Consider the following 16753-nt stretch of genomic DNA (forward strand, 5'->3'; position numbering starts at 1 on the left):
ATTATTTTTTGTTGTAATGTGGCCACCAAAACCCTGGTGCAATAGTGCTGCCATTGGGAGGAACAATTTATCAGTACGTGTGGTTGTCAAACCACTTTTCCCCCCTAGTATTATATTGCTCGGCTACTTTGGACATTTTTTTAAAAAAAAAGAGGGAGATTGTTTTGTTTAGAATAAAACTAAACAACATCGAATCAGTTGTAACAACTGAAAGATACATGTTGCAATTAAGAGAGTGTAAAAATTAGTAAATGAGCAAGCAGAGAGGTCTAATCAATCAGCTAAGCAAAATACGTATATAGTTGATATAGTGAGCTAAAAGTAATGACTTTACAGTTTTACTGGTAAGCCAAAAGTAATAGATAAATGGTATAGATATAGTGAGCTGAAAGCACTTGAATAAATGGTTTAAACAGATTAAATAACTAATGTTGATAACGATACATACATGAATAAACCAAACCAACCTAGAAACGAGTAACTGGATCAGTTGTACGAAAACATTGTTTCTTCATATAGTTGACAGTAGCAAACAACATCCATCCGCATTAATATAAACACAAATGAACACATTTGGAACATAATGTTGATGTCGGGGTACTGCTGAGTTCGTCTGACAGGGCTGTGGGAGTATCTCAATGACAATCTCAGCTGTGTCCCAATTTTCCTTCCAGGGTAAATTTAGGTTATTGTAGCTTTCAGCCTTTTGCCATCAGTAATGGGGTACCGCAGGGGTCTATTCTTGACCGACTACTATTAACATAATGCACATCATTCCTCCTAATCAGTACATTTAAGTCTACTTTTATGCAGATGACACTATTATGTACGTCACTAATTCTACTCACATCTCGGATCTCTGTCCAGCCTGCATTTGACGCTAGAAATACAAGAATTTGGCTTCAGGGTTGTCTTTTAAGATTCCCATCTAACCTTTTATGAGGACATTTAAAGATTAAATTGGGCTTATTAACTGAAAAACTAAGGGCTGTCTGTCTTTTTTTAAAAAGCTGAACTTTTGTTCAGTCAAAGTTCATGTCTGTGCTTGGCTCTGGAGACATCCTGTACTGTGTTGCTGGCTCATCATCACTAGATCCAGTCAGTGCTATGACAACTGTTATACTCATCAGTGATTTCTAATCCAAAGTTACTAAAGAAAGTTATCAACACCACCCTTCTGTGAGCTATTTCACAATAGAGGAAACTGTCTGGCGCAAATGCCAAACAGGCATAGAAATAAAAAATATGACAGTATGTGCACCTTAAAAAAAAAAGAAAGAAATAATTTGGTTGGCAAAAATGCTCAGAATGTTCCATGCACGGTCACAAAAATAGAGCCCACTGAATCCTTAATAAACAAGGACATGAGCACTGCTTACATGCTTGACATATTTGGTCTCAATTTAGCACCTGGTGACAGTCAAACCACATCAAATATGAACATTTGGTTCAATCTTAAAAAAACCTTTGGACATCAAGGTGGATATGTTTGAGTAACATCTTCACAGAATGAATAATCACAATACAGTTGACATTGCACAACAAAGTTAAAGAATACGCATGTGGCTTTTATATGTGTTTGCAAAATGCAAATTATAAATATTGACCAACAAAAAGCAAGGGTACACATTTTGAATTGAAAGGTCATCATTATTCCTGCTGTATGTAAAGAATGAAATGTCTTTACTCTTCTGTGAACAAACACATAATTAAAATCATGTGATAACGCAGTCAGAGGAGTAGGAGGGGACAAAATGTGTTTGAGGACAAGAGAAAAGCATGCAAAGGAAGAAGAAAGGTCTGTAAGAATGAGGAAAGGAAGTGGAGCACACAGCGTTACCACAGCGACCGTCTGCACAAATGACAGCTGGTTTCTCCTCAGGGCAGATCCTGTGATATATGTTCATGTGTGTCTGTGTGTCTACTGTATGTATGTGCGTAATATATCCTGACCGACGCAGGATTTCTGAGGCTGATACTGATATCGATGTTTGAGAATAACAAAAATTAAGCCACAAAACAAAAACATTTTGTGATGAAGATCTGTGTGAAAAACAAGATGTTCTACAGCTGAGTGATAAACCTGTAACCAAAAACAGTCAGTTTTACACAGGATACTACGATTTTGAGTAACACGAAATATACTGAATTTTGTTAAAAGGTTAAATGAAAGAATTGTTGGTCAAGTATATGGAAATGCTCCCAATTGCCAGTGTTGCTCTGTGATTCATTTTTGCATATTACTGATAACACAGCCAAAAGTATGTGGACACCCATCTAAATTTGCACTTTTGGTGTAGGTTTGTTTCTTAAGGTTTGGCCCTCTTGATAAATTAAATTAAATTAAATTAAATTAAATTAAATTATTGATAAGGGAACCAGGGCGACCTTTCAGAAAAACGTCCGCTCTCTTTGTCTTAATGCCCCCCTCAATGCTCACGATGACATTTCAAACAACAGTGTGCTTCCAATTTTGTAGCTTATTTCCTGTCATAATGATGACGCCCACATGAACAAAACCAGCTCCATGAAAAGAAGTTGTTTTCCCAGTCTGGTGTGGAGAAACTCGACTGGCCTGCAGAGTCCTGACCTCAACCCCATTCAACACCTCTTGGAATAACCGTCAGCCCCACCTTATTAACTAGTGTCAGTGCTGGACCTCCCTAATGTTCCTGTGGCTAAATGGAAGCAAATCCTGCTAGGCCCAGAAATCCTGCAGAAAGCCTTTCAAGAAATGTGAAGGTAGTTGTAGCAGATGATTTTGCACAATCACACCTATCTGTAATGCCCCTCATGCTTGTGACCATGTGATGAATGACTGGAAATTCACTATCGTCCAATATTAACTAGCATGTATCAGTCTGTACTGTACATGCATGAGGGAGATGGGGGAGTAGCAGGAGTGAGAGAGAGAGAGAGAGAGAGAGAGCGAGAGAGAGAGTGGAGAGGGGTAACTAATTCAATAGGCCTCTCCCTTGGTATGTCATCATATTCTCCCTTCATCTACCTTTGTCCCTCTCTCCCTAATTACTGCATCCTCCATTAGTCATCCCCTCTCCATTGCTCATCCCTCCATCATTTTCTCCATTTCACCTCCGCCCCTCCTTTCCTGCCTTTCTTTCCCCCATGCTCCCTACCATCTCCTCCTCTTTTATTCCTTCCTCTCCCTTTTTCCTTGAAGATTAGCGTCCCCAGTACAGGGAGCAGCGACGGTGGTTTGCTGCTGCGCCTGTGTGCACCGACCTCTGTTTACTCCGATAATAGGGATTGGGAGCGTGCTGCTCGGCTTCCGCACAACATCCGCAGGGACTTCATTAAATCAATCCTGAACAAGAATCATGTGAGGCCAAACTCCCCACAAGCTTGTGCCCTAACCCCCGCCTCCACTTCTAATCCTTCAGACAATAGCAGCAGGTTTACATTGTATAGGTGAATAAAACACACGTCTCAGAGAACACACAGGCAAGTGGACTGGAGATAACGGCTGTATGATATTGAAAAAAAAAAAAGAGTTAAGCATTGGAACTAAATCAGGACACACATGACATCCTGCAGCCTCGTGAGATGGCGAGAAATGAAACTGGCTTTTATTATATGAGGAAAGGGCTAAATACAAAGAGGCACTGTGGACCACATACTAGGGCTGCAGCCTATCTGTCCTTGCTGGAGGTTTTTGTGATTATCACAACAAAAAAATGGCTCAAACTGCAGCAACTTCACCAAACATTGCTAAGATCTGAAAATTTGCTTGTACTTTTTTTTTTCCAATAAACTGTTGACATTTAAAATGTCACATCATGTATGAATATATATGTTTCAATTTTCATAGAACGCAAAGAGTAGTGAAGGATCTGAAGCATTTCTGATGTGCTTTTTTTGGTGTGAGTGTATGTGTATGTGCTTTTTTTGTTATTGTAATTTGTGTGAGAACTTCTTGAGTGGAGCAGTCTGAGGATGCAAAAAGAATTTCAGTGTAAACTGATCATTAAGTCGTATCATTTCATATCGTATTGCATCGTGTCGTATCACATCATCTCGGGTAGTATCGCATTGTATCGCATCGCACCATATCGCATCATATTGCATCGCATTGTATCGCATTGTATCGTATCATATCATATCGTATTGTTAGCTGACGCATATGTAATTAGCTGGTCAGGTAGCAAGCTGCACAGGCAATGTGGCTTTTTTTAATGTATTCAGATGCCGGTTCAGTTTGTGCCAGAGTGCATTTTTGGAGTGATTATTAAACATTGCGCTCAACATGTGTGACTGAGAGAGAGAGAGAGAGAGAGAGAGAGAGAGAGAGAGAGAGAGAGAGAGAGAGAGAGAGAGAGAGAGAGAGAGAGAGAGAGAGAGAGAAGAGAGAGAGAGAGAGAGAGAGAGAGAGAGAGAGAGAGAGAGAGAGAGAGAGAGAGAGAGAGATGCTGCTCCAAAAACAGAAAATCAACATGATATTATAGCAGGCTGCCGAAAATAAATAGAGGTGTGGCAAACCCTGGCTTTAGACCTAGACCTTAGAACGAATAGGTTGCACCGAACCTGCACACTACAGATGACCTGAGCTGAAAATATAACATGCCGTCTCTCCTGTGTCTGACAAAGTGACGAGTCAGATCTGCACCTTTAAGACTGAAAGCTACAAAACAGCAACCAGAAAAATTCATTATTCTATTACAGTAAATCCTGAATGTTTCCTTTGAGCTTATGACATATTTTTTCCTAACAGTCGGTGATGTCCTATGAGCCTCAGCAGGGAGACGGTCCGCTGCCTCAAGCTGTTTATCTTTCAATTCTCACAATTTTACCAGGAGATTACTTTTGGTGTTTTGAGAGCAGGAACATAATCTCTGAGCCAAAAATAAAATCGGGTATTTACAAAGCATTTCTACTTTCTCTTCGTCTTCTTAACAAGCCATTTAATCTTCTATTTAAGGTTGAGTGCCTATTTTTTTTCATTAAACTATTCAAATTATCTAAAATAAAAGTGACATTATCTGCAAGCACAAAAACAGTGGGGTGCCTATTTTTTTTCATACTCCTGATTCTTGACTCAAGAAATTAAATTATCTGACACCCTGTGTACATTTTTAGACTTTAAGATGAAAATGTAGACCTCAAACATGCATGGATGTTAGTGCGGCCATTATTAGCAGAGCACAGCGTGCCTGCTCTCATGTGCTCGGCTGGCTGGGAGCACCATGTGGACGTCAGACTCATCTCACACTTGTCCATCAGCAGAGACTAATGCCAGGCTAATGATGGCGCAGACTGATGTAAGGCTCGGCGTCATGGCAACAGCCTGCTGCTTTACAGACATCCAGTTGTGGTGTTTGTGAAGGCCTTCAGTCCCAGGAGACGTGACTTCATGTGAAAGTGGCATTTCATCTGAGAGTGTGCGCTACCTGCCACAGCGGTGACGATAATAACACACACTGGTGACCGAACACTTAAACCACCTGAGGTCAACGCTTTCAATAAAGTTTTATTTTTAATCGAGTGACTCATCAAATCAAGTGCAGATTCTCACCTTTGAAAGGCTCAGTGTGTAGAAACACATCTATTATCTCAAAATATCTTGTTGAAAATGGGGCGTATAGTCACATCACATTAATGCAACTTTTTACACATTTTTTAATTACTGTTTCACATTAAAGAAATTGAATAAAACGGACTATAGAGGCAAATTAAAACTCTCAGTACATTTATGAAGCTTGGCTGCACAGGCACAATTACATAAACAGTGAGTGTTTTTCTATAAATGAATTCCAGCACCAATAACTGGCAGTCAAACCTCCCTTAGAAGAGCTTAAGAATCCTTAATCTCATATTGATGTCAAATTTCCTTTCATCTGCATGATTAGGTAATTTATTTTTTCAGCAATCCTTAACCCTGAAATGGGCACACACATGTAAATATTTTTTGGAAAAATCAGATGACTGCTATTTTCTAATGTTTCTAGACTAAAATTACAGAATTTTATGTTCTTTTTTTTTTTTAAAAATGACCTTTAGTTTTCCAAATTACAAACTCTATCTCCCAAAAAAACCCATTGCCCATTTAGAATAGAAATTTAACACTTTCCCCTTTTTAAAATAATAATAATAATAATATTGATGTGTAAACTTTTTAAACATTGTATAAACAATTAATTAGCTATTTTCTGTTATGTTTTGCATACAAAATTGTTAAGCTGGTTAGACCCTTTAATGCAAAAGCAGACAGAGGCCATAAACTACATTCAGTGCTTCACATAGGTCTTTGAATTCCTTAATATTATCCATTAAAGTTACTGATTACAACTTATTCATAAAAGGGTCATAGCTCAACAACCAATGCTGTAGTCTGACAGTCTCAAACTACTTAATAAACCATTATATTTCACTGAAGGAGTCTCTCAGATACTTCGGCAAAACTCGACAATAACTTAAACTTCAATCAGTCTACCATGGACGTTTACAAGCATTGTCGACAGAGACTTACAGCCACCCATAAATTTAATCACGAATGTGTCCAAACCCATCTTCTGCCGTAGCATCACTGAGCCAGTTCTTCTGGACAGTTCCATCTGCTTTGTCCATATGCTACAGTCACGATTAAGAATAAACTCTTAAGGATAACTCATTTAGCAAGCAAACTTTGAGTTATTCCTTCCTTCAGCCTATCATGTTGTGTCACCTCATCCCTGATCCACAAAGCACTCACGGTCACACATGACCCAAATCATCCTACCCCCACCCCCAACCCCCTTTTTTCTGGACACAGGTATAGACTAACCATTTCAGCAAAATCTCTGTTCCTGCAGCCATACCTGCAGTAAATGATTTACCTCCTCTTGATTTTTACAAGAAAGCCAGTCTGTGGTGGGTTGATTGCCAATCCATGTTTTTGACCCTCCCACCTACCTACCTACCTACATGTCTCTTTTATGCCACCTTTGAACAAGCTCAAATTCATTCATACACATTTATGACACAACTTTCCATTTTCTATTGCTATGACAAAAAACTCCTTCAAACAACGATAGGCTAATTGTTTCTTACTAATAAAAACTGCATTTTAATTGATTGCACTGAACACATCATGAAAAACATTATCAAGCATCATATCTCTATTTTTCTATCTATCTATCTATCTATCTATTGATCAATCTTGATTACACACATTAAGTTTGGTTTAAACCAGCTTATGGGAAAACCATCAAGCTATTTCCTTGCACTCTGAGACCTTTGTGCTGCACGTCTGTATCTTTAAAACGTGAAAGAAAGCAGTAAGTTTGGTGATGTTGTGCAGAGGACTGATATGATTGGTGAAACTCAGAGGAAACTACGATGATTGGTCAAATTTTCTGAGAAGTTGCTGTAATAAGAAAAAAGAAAGGGCACTTCAAAATAAAAGCTCTGTGCCAAAAAAAACACCATACTATAGAATTAAGTGTGTTTTTTATTAACTTGACATGTTCATGAGTTGAGGTCTACTTAGAATGGACCCGAGTCTCACTGTTGGACCGCGGCCCATCAGATGGGAACCACTTATCTAGGGCACAGCTTCTGGGAATCCTAACAAATAAACTTCCTTTTCTTATCTGTATGTCTTCTCTATCTTGGTTTGTTTTCTCTCACAGATCTTCATTTCTGATGATGTTTGGCCAATGTTTCTTCAAGATAGTTCTTAGGAACTTGTTGACGAAGGTCTGGACTTTTGGGGGGGGATTATTTTGTTTTCCTCAGTGCTTCTGAACCACATAAACAGAGCAGCACTGATTTAACGCTGGTGTTGAATATCGGGAGTGTTTTGGCGTATTTCCTTTGGGTTCCAGATGGGCTTCAGTGCAACAAAAGCTGTTCTAGGCTTTCCAATTTGGGCTTGAATTTTTTTTGTGTCTGTCTTTGCCAAAACGCTCCCTTGTAAACATCCATTACTGCTTACTGATCAACCTCCTGGTTTAATTTCTGTATTTACCGTAGCTATGCACACAGTATTCCAGTGCAATGAGGGATTACTAACACCATCTCAGGTGTGCTCGCTTTCATTTTTACATCTAAATAAATCGGTGTAGGTAATCTGGATAAGCTGTTGGCTTGTTTACAACACCTGTTTGTGATTTTGCTCCCATTGGACATCAATGTAGCAATGTATCGACTGCAGCAATATCCTTTGTGTGTTTTCATACCCAGGTAACAAAATACAACTCAAGTTCTAAAAAACGTTATTATCCTTATATTTAGAATTTCTTTCCTTCCTTGCAACAAAACTGCAAAGACTAGCTCAGGTTTCATAGGGCTAAGATACACTAATAGGCTGCAGACGAAAGAACGACACAGATATATCTAAAGACTGTTGTTGTGGGGAGACAAAATAGTATGTGTGTGTGTGTGAGCTGAGTCAGACGGGGTTGGATGCCAGGCCTTTGATTAACTGCAGCCAGCCCCAAATCATGAGGTGTTCCTGCCATTAGAAGACATGGAGCTCCTGCTGGGAGTGATATCAAAGGGCCACAGTCAGTGCTGCTGCTCTGCCAGCTACCTGCTGCGTCGACACGTCTGTCACCACCGCCATGCCGGGCCAGGGATCACACACACGGAGGAGGGTCAGGTGAAGAGATGCATAGAGGAGAAGAGGAGCGGATGTGTGTGTGTGTACATGTGTGTCCGTGGATGTAAAGGGGAGCAAAGAGCTGTCAGAGAGAAGCGCATGTTAAAGAGATTACTTACTGTCCACCGAAGAGCTGCATGCCCAGCAGAGCAAAGACCACGATGAAGAGGAAGAGGAGGAAGAGCAAGCTGATGATGGACTTCATGGAATTGAGGAGGGAAACCACGAGGTTCCTCAAAGAGTTCCAATATCTGAGAGGAAGCAGCGAGCAAATGGAGACAGAAAGAACAAACAGATTCAGACAAAGACAAAAACAACCAAAACACAGGAGGGACGAGAAGAACAAATGGCAATATGAGCTGTAGGTGGCATAAAACAAATCAATGCGTCAGGGTCTACAGCTGCCAGTTTCAGTGAATCACAGGATTACAGCTAATCTAATGCAATAAAAGGATTGCCATCAAACTCTAATAGGATTGTCAGTTCACAGAGAAAAGAATTAAGATTTAAGCCGTGAGAAAAAGTGATGCTCCTGCAACATCAAAACCTCGCATCTCCAACATATAGCATCTTAAAAGAAGTATACATACACAGTACAATTGGTTTTAGATATACATGTGTTTGATAGTCAGTTTATTCAGGACATTGTCTACGTAAACAACCTGGACCACAGGTTCAATTTGGTTTTATGCTTTGAATGTTTTCTCTTAAGTAAGTAAAGCTGAACTCCATCAGTTTTACTCATCGATTTTAGTGAAGAAGTTCAGCTTCCTTGTTTTGAAGAATACAGCCTGGGTCAAACCAATGCCGGGACAACCTGCATTTCAAAGTGGGGGTGTGAGATTTGAAAGATGTGGGACATTCGGAGGCAGGGAGGATCCAATGAAAGATGCTCTAAACCTCTTTCAGAGCAGACATTTTGACTTGCCATAATAGAAAAGGCTTAGGTGAAATTGATTTTGGCTCACTTCCAGTAAGGTGTTACAGTGAGCAAGCATGCACAACATCAGGGCCTCCTCTTAGTGGAATGCAGCTATCATTAATGTTATTGAAAACATCTTTGCTTTTCAAACCACTACCTAAATATCTGCTGTGAAAAAAGATTTATTGAGCTGCATAACTATTAGTGTTTTTGGAATGTGACCCATACTGAGGGGTAAAAGTGTTTTTGAAGTTGCAGTTATTTTTGTATGTTTTTATCAGCTTCGATCAGCTGCAATTGTTTCATGTGATGGAAATCATGTGATGGACATCTGGGTGGACATGATAATTTCTCTTGCCTTTTACAACATGATGCAATGACTGGTTACCACAAGTTCTGTCCATCTTTGTCCAAACCAGCGCAACAGCACTTAATAAGAAAAAGATTATAATAAAAGAAATGTGCAGGCCAGTCGAATTTTTACTGGATTCCATGATGCTATCAACTGTTTATTAATCCTATTGTCAGACAGGTTTGTGATGCTAAACACCACACACCAGTAAAAACTAAACAAAAAGGAATTTGAGGAGGAACTTGTCTACTGTAGAGATGTACAGCTCTGGTTTACTTGTAATGGGAATGGAGTCTTTTGGCTATTTCTATGGGTTTCCCACATTAAAAAGACCTGCATATTGGCACTACCACTATCACCACCACTATACCTCTATCACTGCAAAAGTGTGTGTGTGTGTTACTGTTTGGCTTATTTATTATACAGTAAAGACTGTTTTTTGTACAAAACACAGTCAGTGCTGTAGGTCAATAGAAGCATGACAAGGAAGTTTAGAAAGAGCCCTAAAATATGATAAAGTTGAAGTTTTCTGTGACGTAAGCCTAATGTATTAAGTGTCTGTTGTTTCATGTGTGTGTTTTGAATTGAACTCACTTGGTGACTTTGAAAATCCTGAGCAGTCGCAGAGCTCTCAACACACTGATACCAAATGATGCTCCTGGTTTAATCATGTCCCAGATCACCTCGAAAATACTTCCCACAATCACCTAGAGAGGAGAGCAGAGGATAACGTTATCACCTGCTGTATTTGGCTCTTTTCCAATAAGCCAGATAAGACTGGAGCATCCAAACAGAACTAGCTTTTCTGGTTAGCAAATAAAAATCTATGTAGGAGTCATGGCTAACACTAACTTACCCCAAAATCAAAGCAGTTGAAGGAGGAGTGGAAATAATTCCTCGCTCCGAGGCCGTACATCTTCAAGCTCATCTCAGTCAGAAACAAACCGAGGAACACAAACTCTGCTGTGTCTGTTTCCAAGAGAAACTGGGTTTTATAGGCCATCAACATCAATAAGTGTGTGGGGGGACGAGTGTGTATTTCTGTGACTTACAGAGGGCCCTGGTAAGCCAGTCAGGCTGGTCATAGTGGACTATGGCCACACACATTGTGTTGAGGCCCACCAGACACAGGACGATCCAGTAGAAGCTCTGCGCTTTCACCATGCGGCGGATGAAGAACCGGATCCTCTTCTCTTTACGTCGAAAGTAAGTGGAGCTGTCCATCTTCCCGCTGCTCTTCACGCTGGCCCGACCGAACGGAGAGCCAGGAGGAGCTGAAGGCGACGATGAAGAGGTGAGAGAGGAAATGTGTGCAACGGTTAATTATTTGACATTGTTTCACAGTTTTCACAGTGAATCACCGTGTGTGTTTTCTTTGTCTTATTCTCGCCACTGTGATGAGCAGCATTCCCTTCATCACCCAACTCATCAAGATCAGAATTATAATATATATTATCATGCACATGCATACATCTACAGATGGTTTTCATTATACTCTGACAAAATAGATAAAAAACAAACACGTCCTTTTGTTCTATTGTGCATGCTACTAAAATTTTCTTGCTCTCTTTGGAACTGCTATGGACCCTGCTTGCACTGAGGTGGTTCAACTGATCTAGTTCAGGGTGAGTCCAATTTCAGCACTCTTTTTGGATTGAGATTACACTGGCTTTTAGCAGGTGTTAGTTGGCTGAGGAGCCCAAACAGCCTTCCTGCCTGCCTTTCTTCCAATCAAGAAATAGTCCTAGCATGCAAAACTAGTATGAACTGTCTGATTAATGTTTTTTTTTACTAGTAAAGTGCTATATATTAATATTTTAGCAGCCCTATATTGTTGTTTTTTTGGAACTATTTTCTTTACAGAAATGAAAGTTTTTGTTCCATCTCCACCTGCTGACACTGTATTTCTCTTAATAAAAACACATCCATGCTGCTCCAGACTCCTAATGGGTAGAAATCCATTCCACTTCACATCTGCTAACAAGCACTGAAAGATGCTTGTGCCCAAAACTTCAACTGATAAAAGTAACAATAACTTCCCAAAGGACAGACAGAAAAGCGTAAAATCACCTAAACACTCCCTGAATTCTCTTCGCAGATGCTCATTAAAAAATATGCACCTATTACATTTGTGCCGTGCAGCAGCACTGCAGGCGTCATGTGCGAAACAAGTGAGATGAGAGACAAAATTTGACTGCATCTTATTCCCTTGGCACTTAATTTTACGGCAAACAGTCATGAGATGAGATAGAGAAAGAAAAAAATAGTGAAGGCAACAAAATAGTTTCAATTACCACGCTTGTGCTCTTTTCCAACCCACAGACAAGCAATTACATGTTGTCTTTGTGTGAGACCATGAAGTCCATTAATATTAAAAAGTCTAATTCTAATGTGCTGCAGGTGATTCTCTTGCTATTTTAATGTAACAGTCTAATTAGAAAAGTTAATTATACTTCTTTTCCCTCAAGGTGATATGCCTCTGCAGCCAGGAGAAACAGCGTTAAGTCTCACGTCCAGACGGAGCTGAATCTGCTTCTGTAATTTACATTTTTATGTTTGTTTGAGATATCTAGCAACATGTTTCATACTGTTGAGGAGACGTGACATGCAAATCTCATAAATGGAGACTGGAGAGTCACTGAACATGGTTATGTTCATTGTAGAAGACAGGCTTTTATGGTGGCTTTTATTGTAAAGGTCGACTCCGTGAAGAGCCAGCATGTGAAGGTCAGAGGTGAGGTGCTGATGGCTGTGGAGAAAAAGACTTACGAACGGAGGAGATGTCCACGAAAGGATCCTCCCCCTCCTCAGCACCAATCAGGTCGTTTTTACCTTTCTTGGCTTTGCTTCGTTTCAGGACTGTAAAGGAAAAAAATGATCATGAATTAGTCTTCATATAGATAATATTGTAGTGACAGCAATGCAGTGATGGTGCTGCTTTTAAAGTGCATTTCAATGGAGCACCCCTCATCCCATTGCAGGATATGTGCAAAAGTGTGTGTGTGTGTGTGTAAGAGGTAAAGTGGAGGGGTGAGTTAATTGGAAACTATGAATAGCAGGCATCAATCATGTTTTTCATTTGGAGATTTTCTGCCTTCCTGTTGAAGCCAGCCTTGGAATGAAAAACTGCCGGCGCAACATGAATGTGTTCGTCACGTGACCGGCTCCGCGTCACCGGAGTGGTGGGCTCGTTCTCGAGATCTACAACGCCTCTTGCATTGGCAGACTGCTCCACTCATCGTATGATAAAACATTAAGGACTTCACTCAATGACAAAAAGGTGTTTTTATTAGTTTTTTTGGTGAAACATATTTAAAATATACCACAGAAAAACACACAACTACTTAGTAGTACTACTAAATTCACATATTCACAATTAAATTTCTTCAAGTTCTTATGTCCAAAGATTGGAAAAAGAGCCGATGAATAATTAGAAAACAAAGATTTTTCAAATCCCCTCTCAGTCAGTCAGCTATGATTGGCACTTTGCTCCTCTGTTCATACCTGTCATTCATCTCACAAAGGCTAACTGCATATTTTCTGCTCTAACAACATCAGAGTGGTTTTTCTACATCTGTTGACTCAGACTTTTAATCCCCAATATGAAACTAATTGAGAAAATACGGCCGCTGGGTGCTGTCACTTTACTGGAATCATCAGCATGGATGTGTTTTCAGTGTGTGTGTCTGTTAACTAGCAAATTTCAAAGTGTGTGTGTGCGTGTGTGTGTGTGTGTGTTGGGGAGCGTGATATAGTAAATTTAGTTTAAGAAAACCAATCAGACTAAAGCTGTAAATCCCACTAATTAACCCTTGCCTTCACACCAAGCCTGGTGGACTGACGTCATGTACGAGAAATAAAGAGAAAGAGTAAGAGAAAGAGGGAGAGAGAGAGAGAGAGAGAGTTTATTCCTCTTAAAAACTATGATTACTACTGAAATAACTTGATCATAAGCACTAAATATACAAACAGCACATTATGCAATTACACGTTATAAAGGAATGTTGACTCCACTAAAAGAAGTATATATTCAAGTCTGAAGAAAAGTAAAAGAAAAGATTTTCCATGAATTAATCAGAATTAAAGGGTTAATCACTGAGATTTACTCAACAAAACTGAATTGTTTTGGCTGTACAGGTGATCAAAACAACATAGGATTTCTATAGCGTGACATCCATTCACAACTGTGAATGAGTCTGAAACCTCCGAGTCGGACCAATCAGGGCAATGAAACAAGGAATTTCATTGACCACCATGTTTTTGGCAACCACAAAGGTCAGCTAGTAAATTAAAGTTTTACCAGATCCTGTTGAAAATGGGGCAAACCCATCTTTCTTTGTGAATAAAGGTTTTAAAGTTAGCTGATATTCAACCAGCTCTGTGTCACAGCAGTGCGTACAGTGTGTGCAGATGAACAGTGATTGGCTGTCCTCTGTGTTGCCAACATCTGCAGCAAAAGTCCAGCGACCCACGCCGCAGAATGAGCTGGGAGCTCTGGTCGCTAGCAGTGTCAAAGTGCACTCTGCCAAAATTTGGACCCTTTGTAAATTCAGAGCACTGTTGAAATGTACCGTTGAGTTATCCAGAGCACGGCAGTCTGGGAGCGTCAGAGCGAACTCTGGACACTCTGTCTGGGGAGAAGGAGCAGCAAAGCACCCAACTGAGTGACTGTGTAATGAACTTAACTGTTTGTTAATTCATGGAGAAACAGAACACTTCATAGCTTTGAACAACAGTGCTTAGATTTTAGAGGAGTGTGTCAGATTGGATTTACAAATGCACCCAGAATCAGAGGGCTGGAACAGAAAGACCATGTACCACACCGACTCTGCTTAGCTCCATGGCTGCTGTGGAGACGAGGCACAGTTAAGAAAGGTGGGATCTAAAGAGGCGTCAATCAAAACATGATCTGCCACGCCCACACACATCTTGAGAAATGCTATTATCCTCAAAATGAGCTGTTTTGAACTAGCTTTTCAAATAGTTGTGAACATTTATTTTTGTAGATACTGAATGAGACACTCAGCTTTGATCTAATGTGTGCCCGAACCAGGGCAAGGTCTGCTGGATATCTGTTTGAACGGGAGGTAGACCAGATGCAACTGCCAGAACGAATAAAACACGAGCTTGCAGTTTTGTCTGATTCCTGGGCAAGAATTTTGTACCTATAGCTCAAAACTATACATGTATACAAAGACTGCCCCCCCTTAATGAACACCTGTGACTCTTTGGACAATACCAGTACAGTATGTCTTTTATGACTGAGATTCGTTAAAATCTCGACTCCACAAATAAAAGTGAATCAGATCACAGTCATGACCGATGATTTATGCAGAACACATTGATGCTGGAAAATCTATTATTAGCTGGAAAAGATGAATTGTACCTCATGTGGTGGTGGACCATGTTAAAACGGGCAACAGATACTCGGCCTTTTTTTATACCTGGAAGGTTTTGTTTCCTCTTGTACCACGCACCGTCCAGCGGGGACTTCTCCTCTGCAATCTCATCCTCCTCTTCCAGCAACACCTCCTCTGCAGCAGGAGAGAGAGAAAGGAGAGAGGGACTCTTTATCAATTTGTCATGTTTTTCTAACACAACAAACACATTCATGCGAGCTCTCACGCTGTTTCAGAGATGAGTCTAACCTGCTTTGCAGATCCACTCCAAGTATCCGGTGAGCTCTCGCTCGATCTGCTGCTGCCTCCGGAGCTTCAGGAACTCCTGCCTCTTCTCCACACGCTCTCTCTCTTTGGCAAATTCTCTGTTGAAACATACACAGATGATTTCTTCACCCAGAGGGAATAAATAGACATTTATCATTTTTGGCAACTTGGATTTAAAGCTTTTTTTTTTCCGTGTCGACATCTGCCAGGAGAGAATCTGCATATGTACATTCACAGCAACAAACAGGATCTTGCAATGGCGGTCACCTCAGCTGCAATACAGCAATAAATAATAATATTAATAATAATAACAATAATAATAACAAATCAAGTAATTTAGGAAGAATTTAATTCAGGAACTTACAGTGTATAAAATCATATGTACAAAAGTTTAGTGTGACTGAATCAAGCCGAACAGGGATAAAACTGAATATGTTCAAAAAGATGTGTTTTAAGTTGAGATTTGAAAATGGAGAGAGAGTCAATGCAACTTAAAATTAATTTGGACCAAGGCGTAAAGTGGGGTGAGGCCTTTTCCTTTCTTTTTACAATCCTACTTCCAACGCTCGGACCACACCCATCTTCAAACTCACCTTCATCGCTGTCTCAGCTACACATCTGTAAAATTTTGTGACTGCATCTTGCATTATGAAACTATCACAGAGTTAAAATCTGTCCAGTGACAGGCAGACACACATAAAAACACCTTCCAAAGTCTCTCCTCTGTAGTAGCACCTCAACAATAGGTAACTCCAGGACCACATTTTATCAGTGAGGACACATTAACAAAAACACGAGGTGAAAACAACACCAGCCCAGCTGTCATGACTGGTAACGCATTTGTGAAACATGCATCATGGAAATAGAGGTTCAAATGTTCATCTGAGGAGTTTAAACGACAGCAGGGCAGCTGTTTGAGGGCGAGAAAGAGGAAAAAGGCCGTCGGCGAAGCTGAAGCTGAAACCTATGGGCACTGAAATGTGTGGATGCAGAGGAAACAGCAGTGGAGTGTGATGAACTGACGTGACAGACCAACAGATGCATCACATGTAGGACATATGACAGCATGCTAGCTGTCATGTTAAATAGAGATGGCAATATATATTTTAGAAAGACAGATTATAGATTTATAATACGACCATAAAATACACATAAAAACAGTTTCACGTGAAAATAGTTACCACATACGTTTGCTGCTGTTGAGGATTAAATTACAC

The 16753-nt window shown here is 40.1% G+C and overlaps 1 protein-coding gene across 1 annotated transcript in view; it reads right to left on the reverse strand.

Moving 5' to 3' along the window:
* The window catches only part of cacna1bb (calcium channel, voltage-dependent, N type, alpha 1B subunit, b), a 178134-nt gene that overhangs the window by 71754 nt on the left and 89627 nt on the right, over positions 1-16753 (reverse strand). The window contains exons 8-14 of the mRNA XM_042509241.1: positions 15519-15634; positions 15315-15404; positions 12640-12729; positions 10923-11144; positions 10727-10839; positions 10465-10577; positions 8716-8847 (exon numbers count right to left, since the gene is read on the reverse strand). Coding sequence (XP_042365175.1) covers positions 8716-8847; positions 10465-10577; positions 10727-10839; positions 10923-11144; positions 12640-12729; positions 15315-15404; positions 15519-15634 — 876 coding nt within the window. The remainder of the gene's footprint in view (positions 1-8715; positions 8848-10464; positions 10578-10726; positions 10840-10922; positions 11145-12639; positions 12730-15314; positions 15405-15518; positions 15635-16753) is intronic.

The sequence above is a fragment of the Plectropomus leopardus genome, chromosome 20 (genome assembly GCF_008729295.1).
Source record: "Plectropomus leopardus isolate mb chromosome 20, YSFRI_Pleo_2.0, whole genome shotgun sequence".
Classification (NCBI taxonomy): domain Eukaryota; kingdom Metazoa; phylum Chordata; class Actinopteri; order Perciformes; family Serranidae; genus Plectropomus; species Plectropomus leopardus.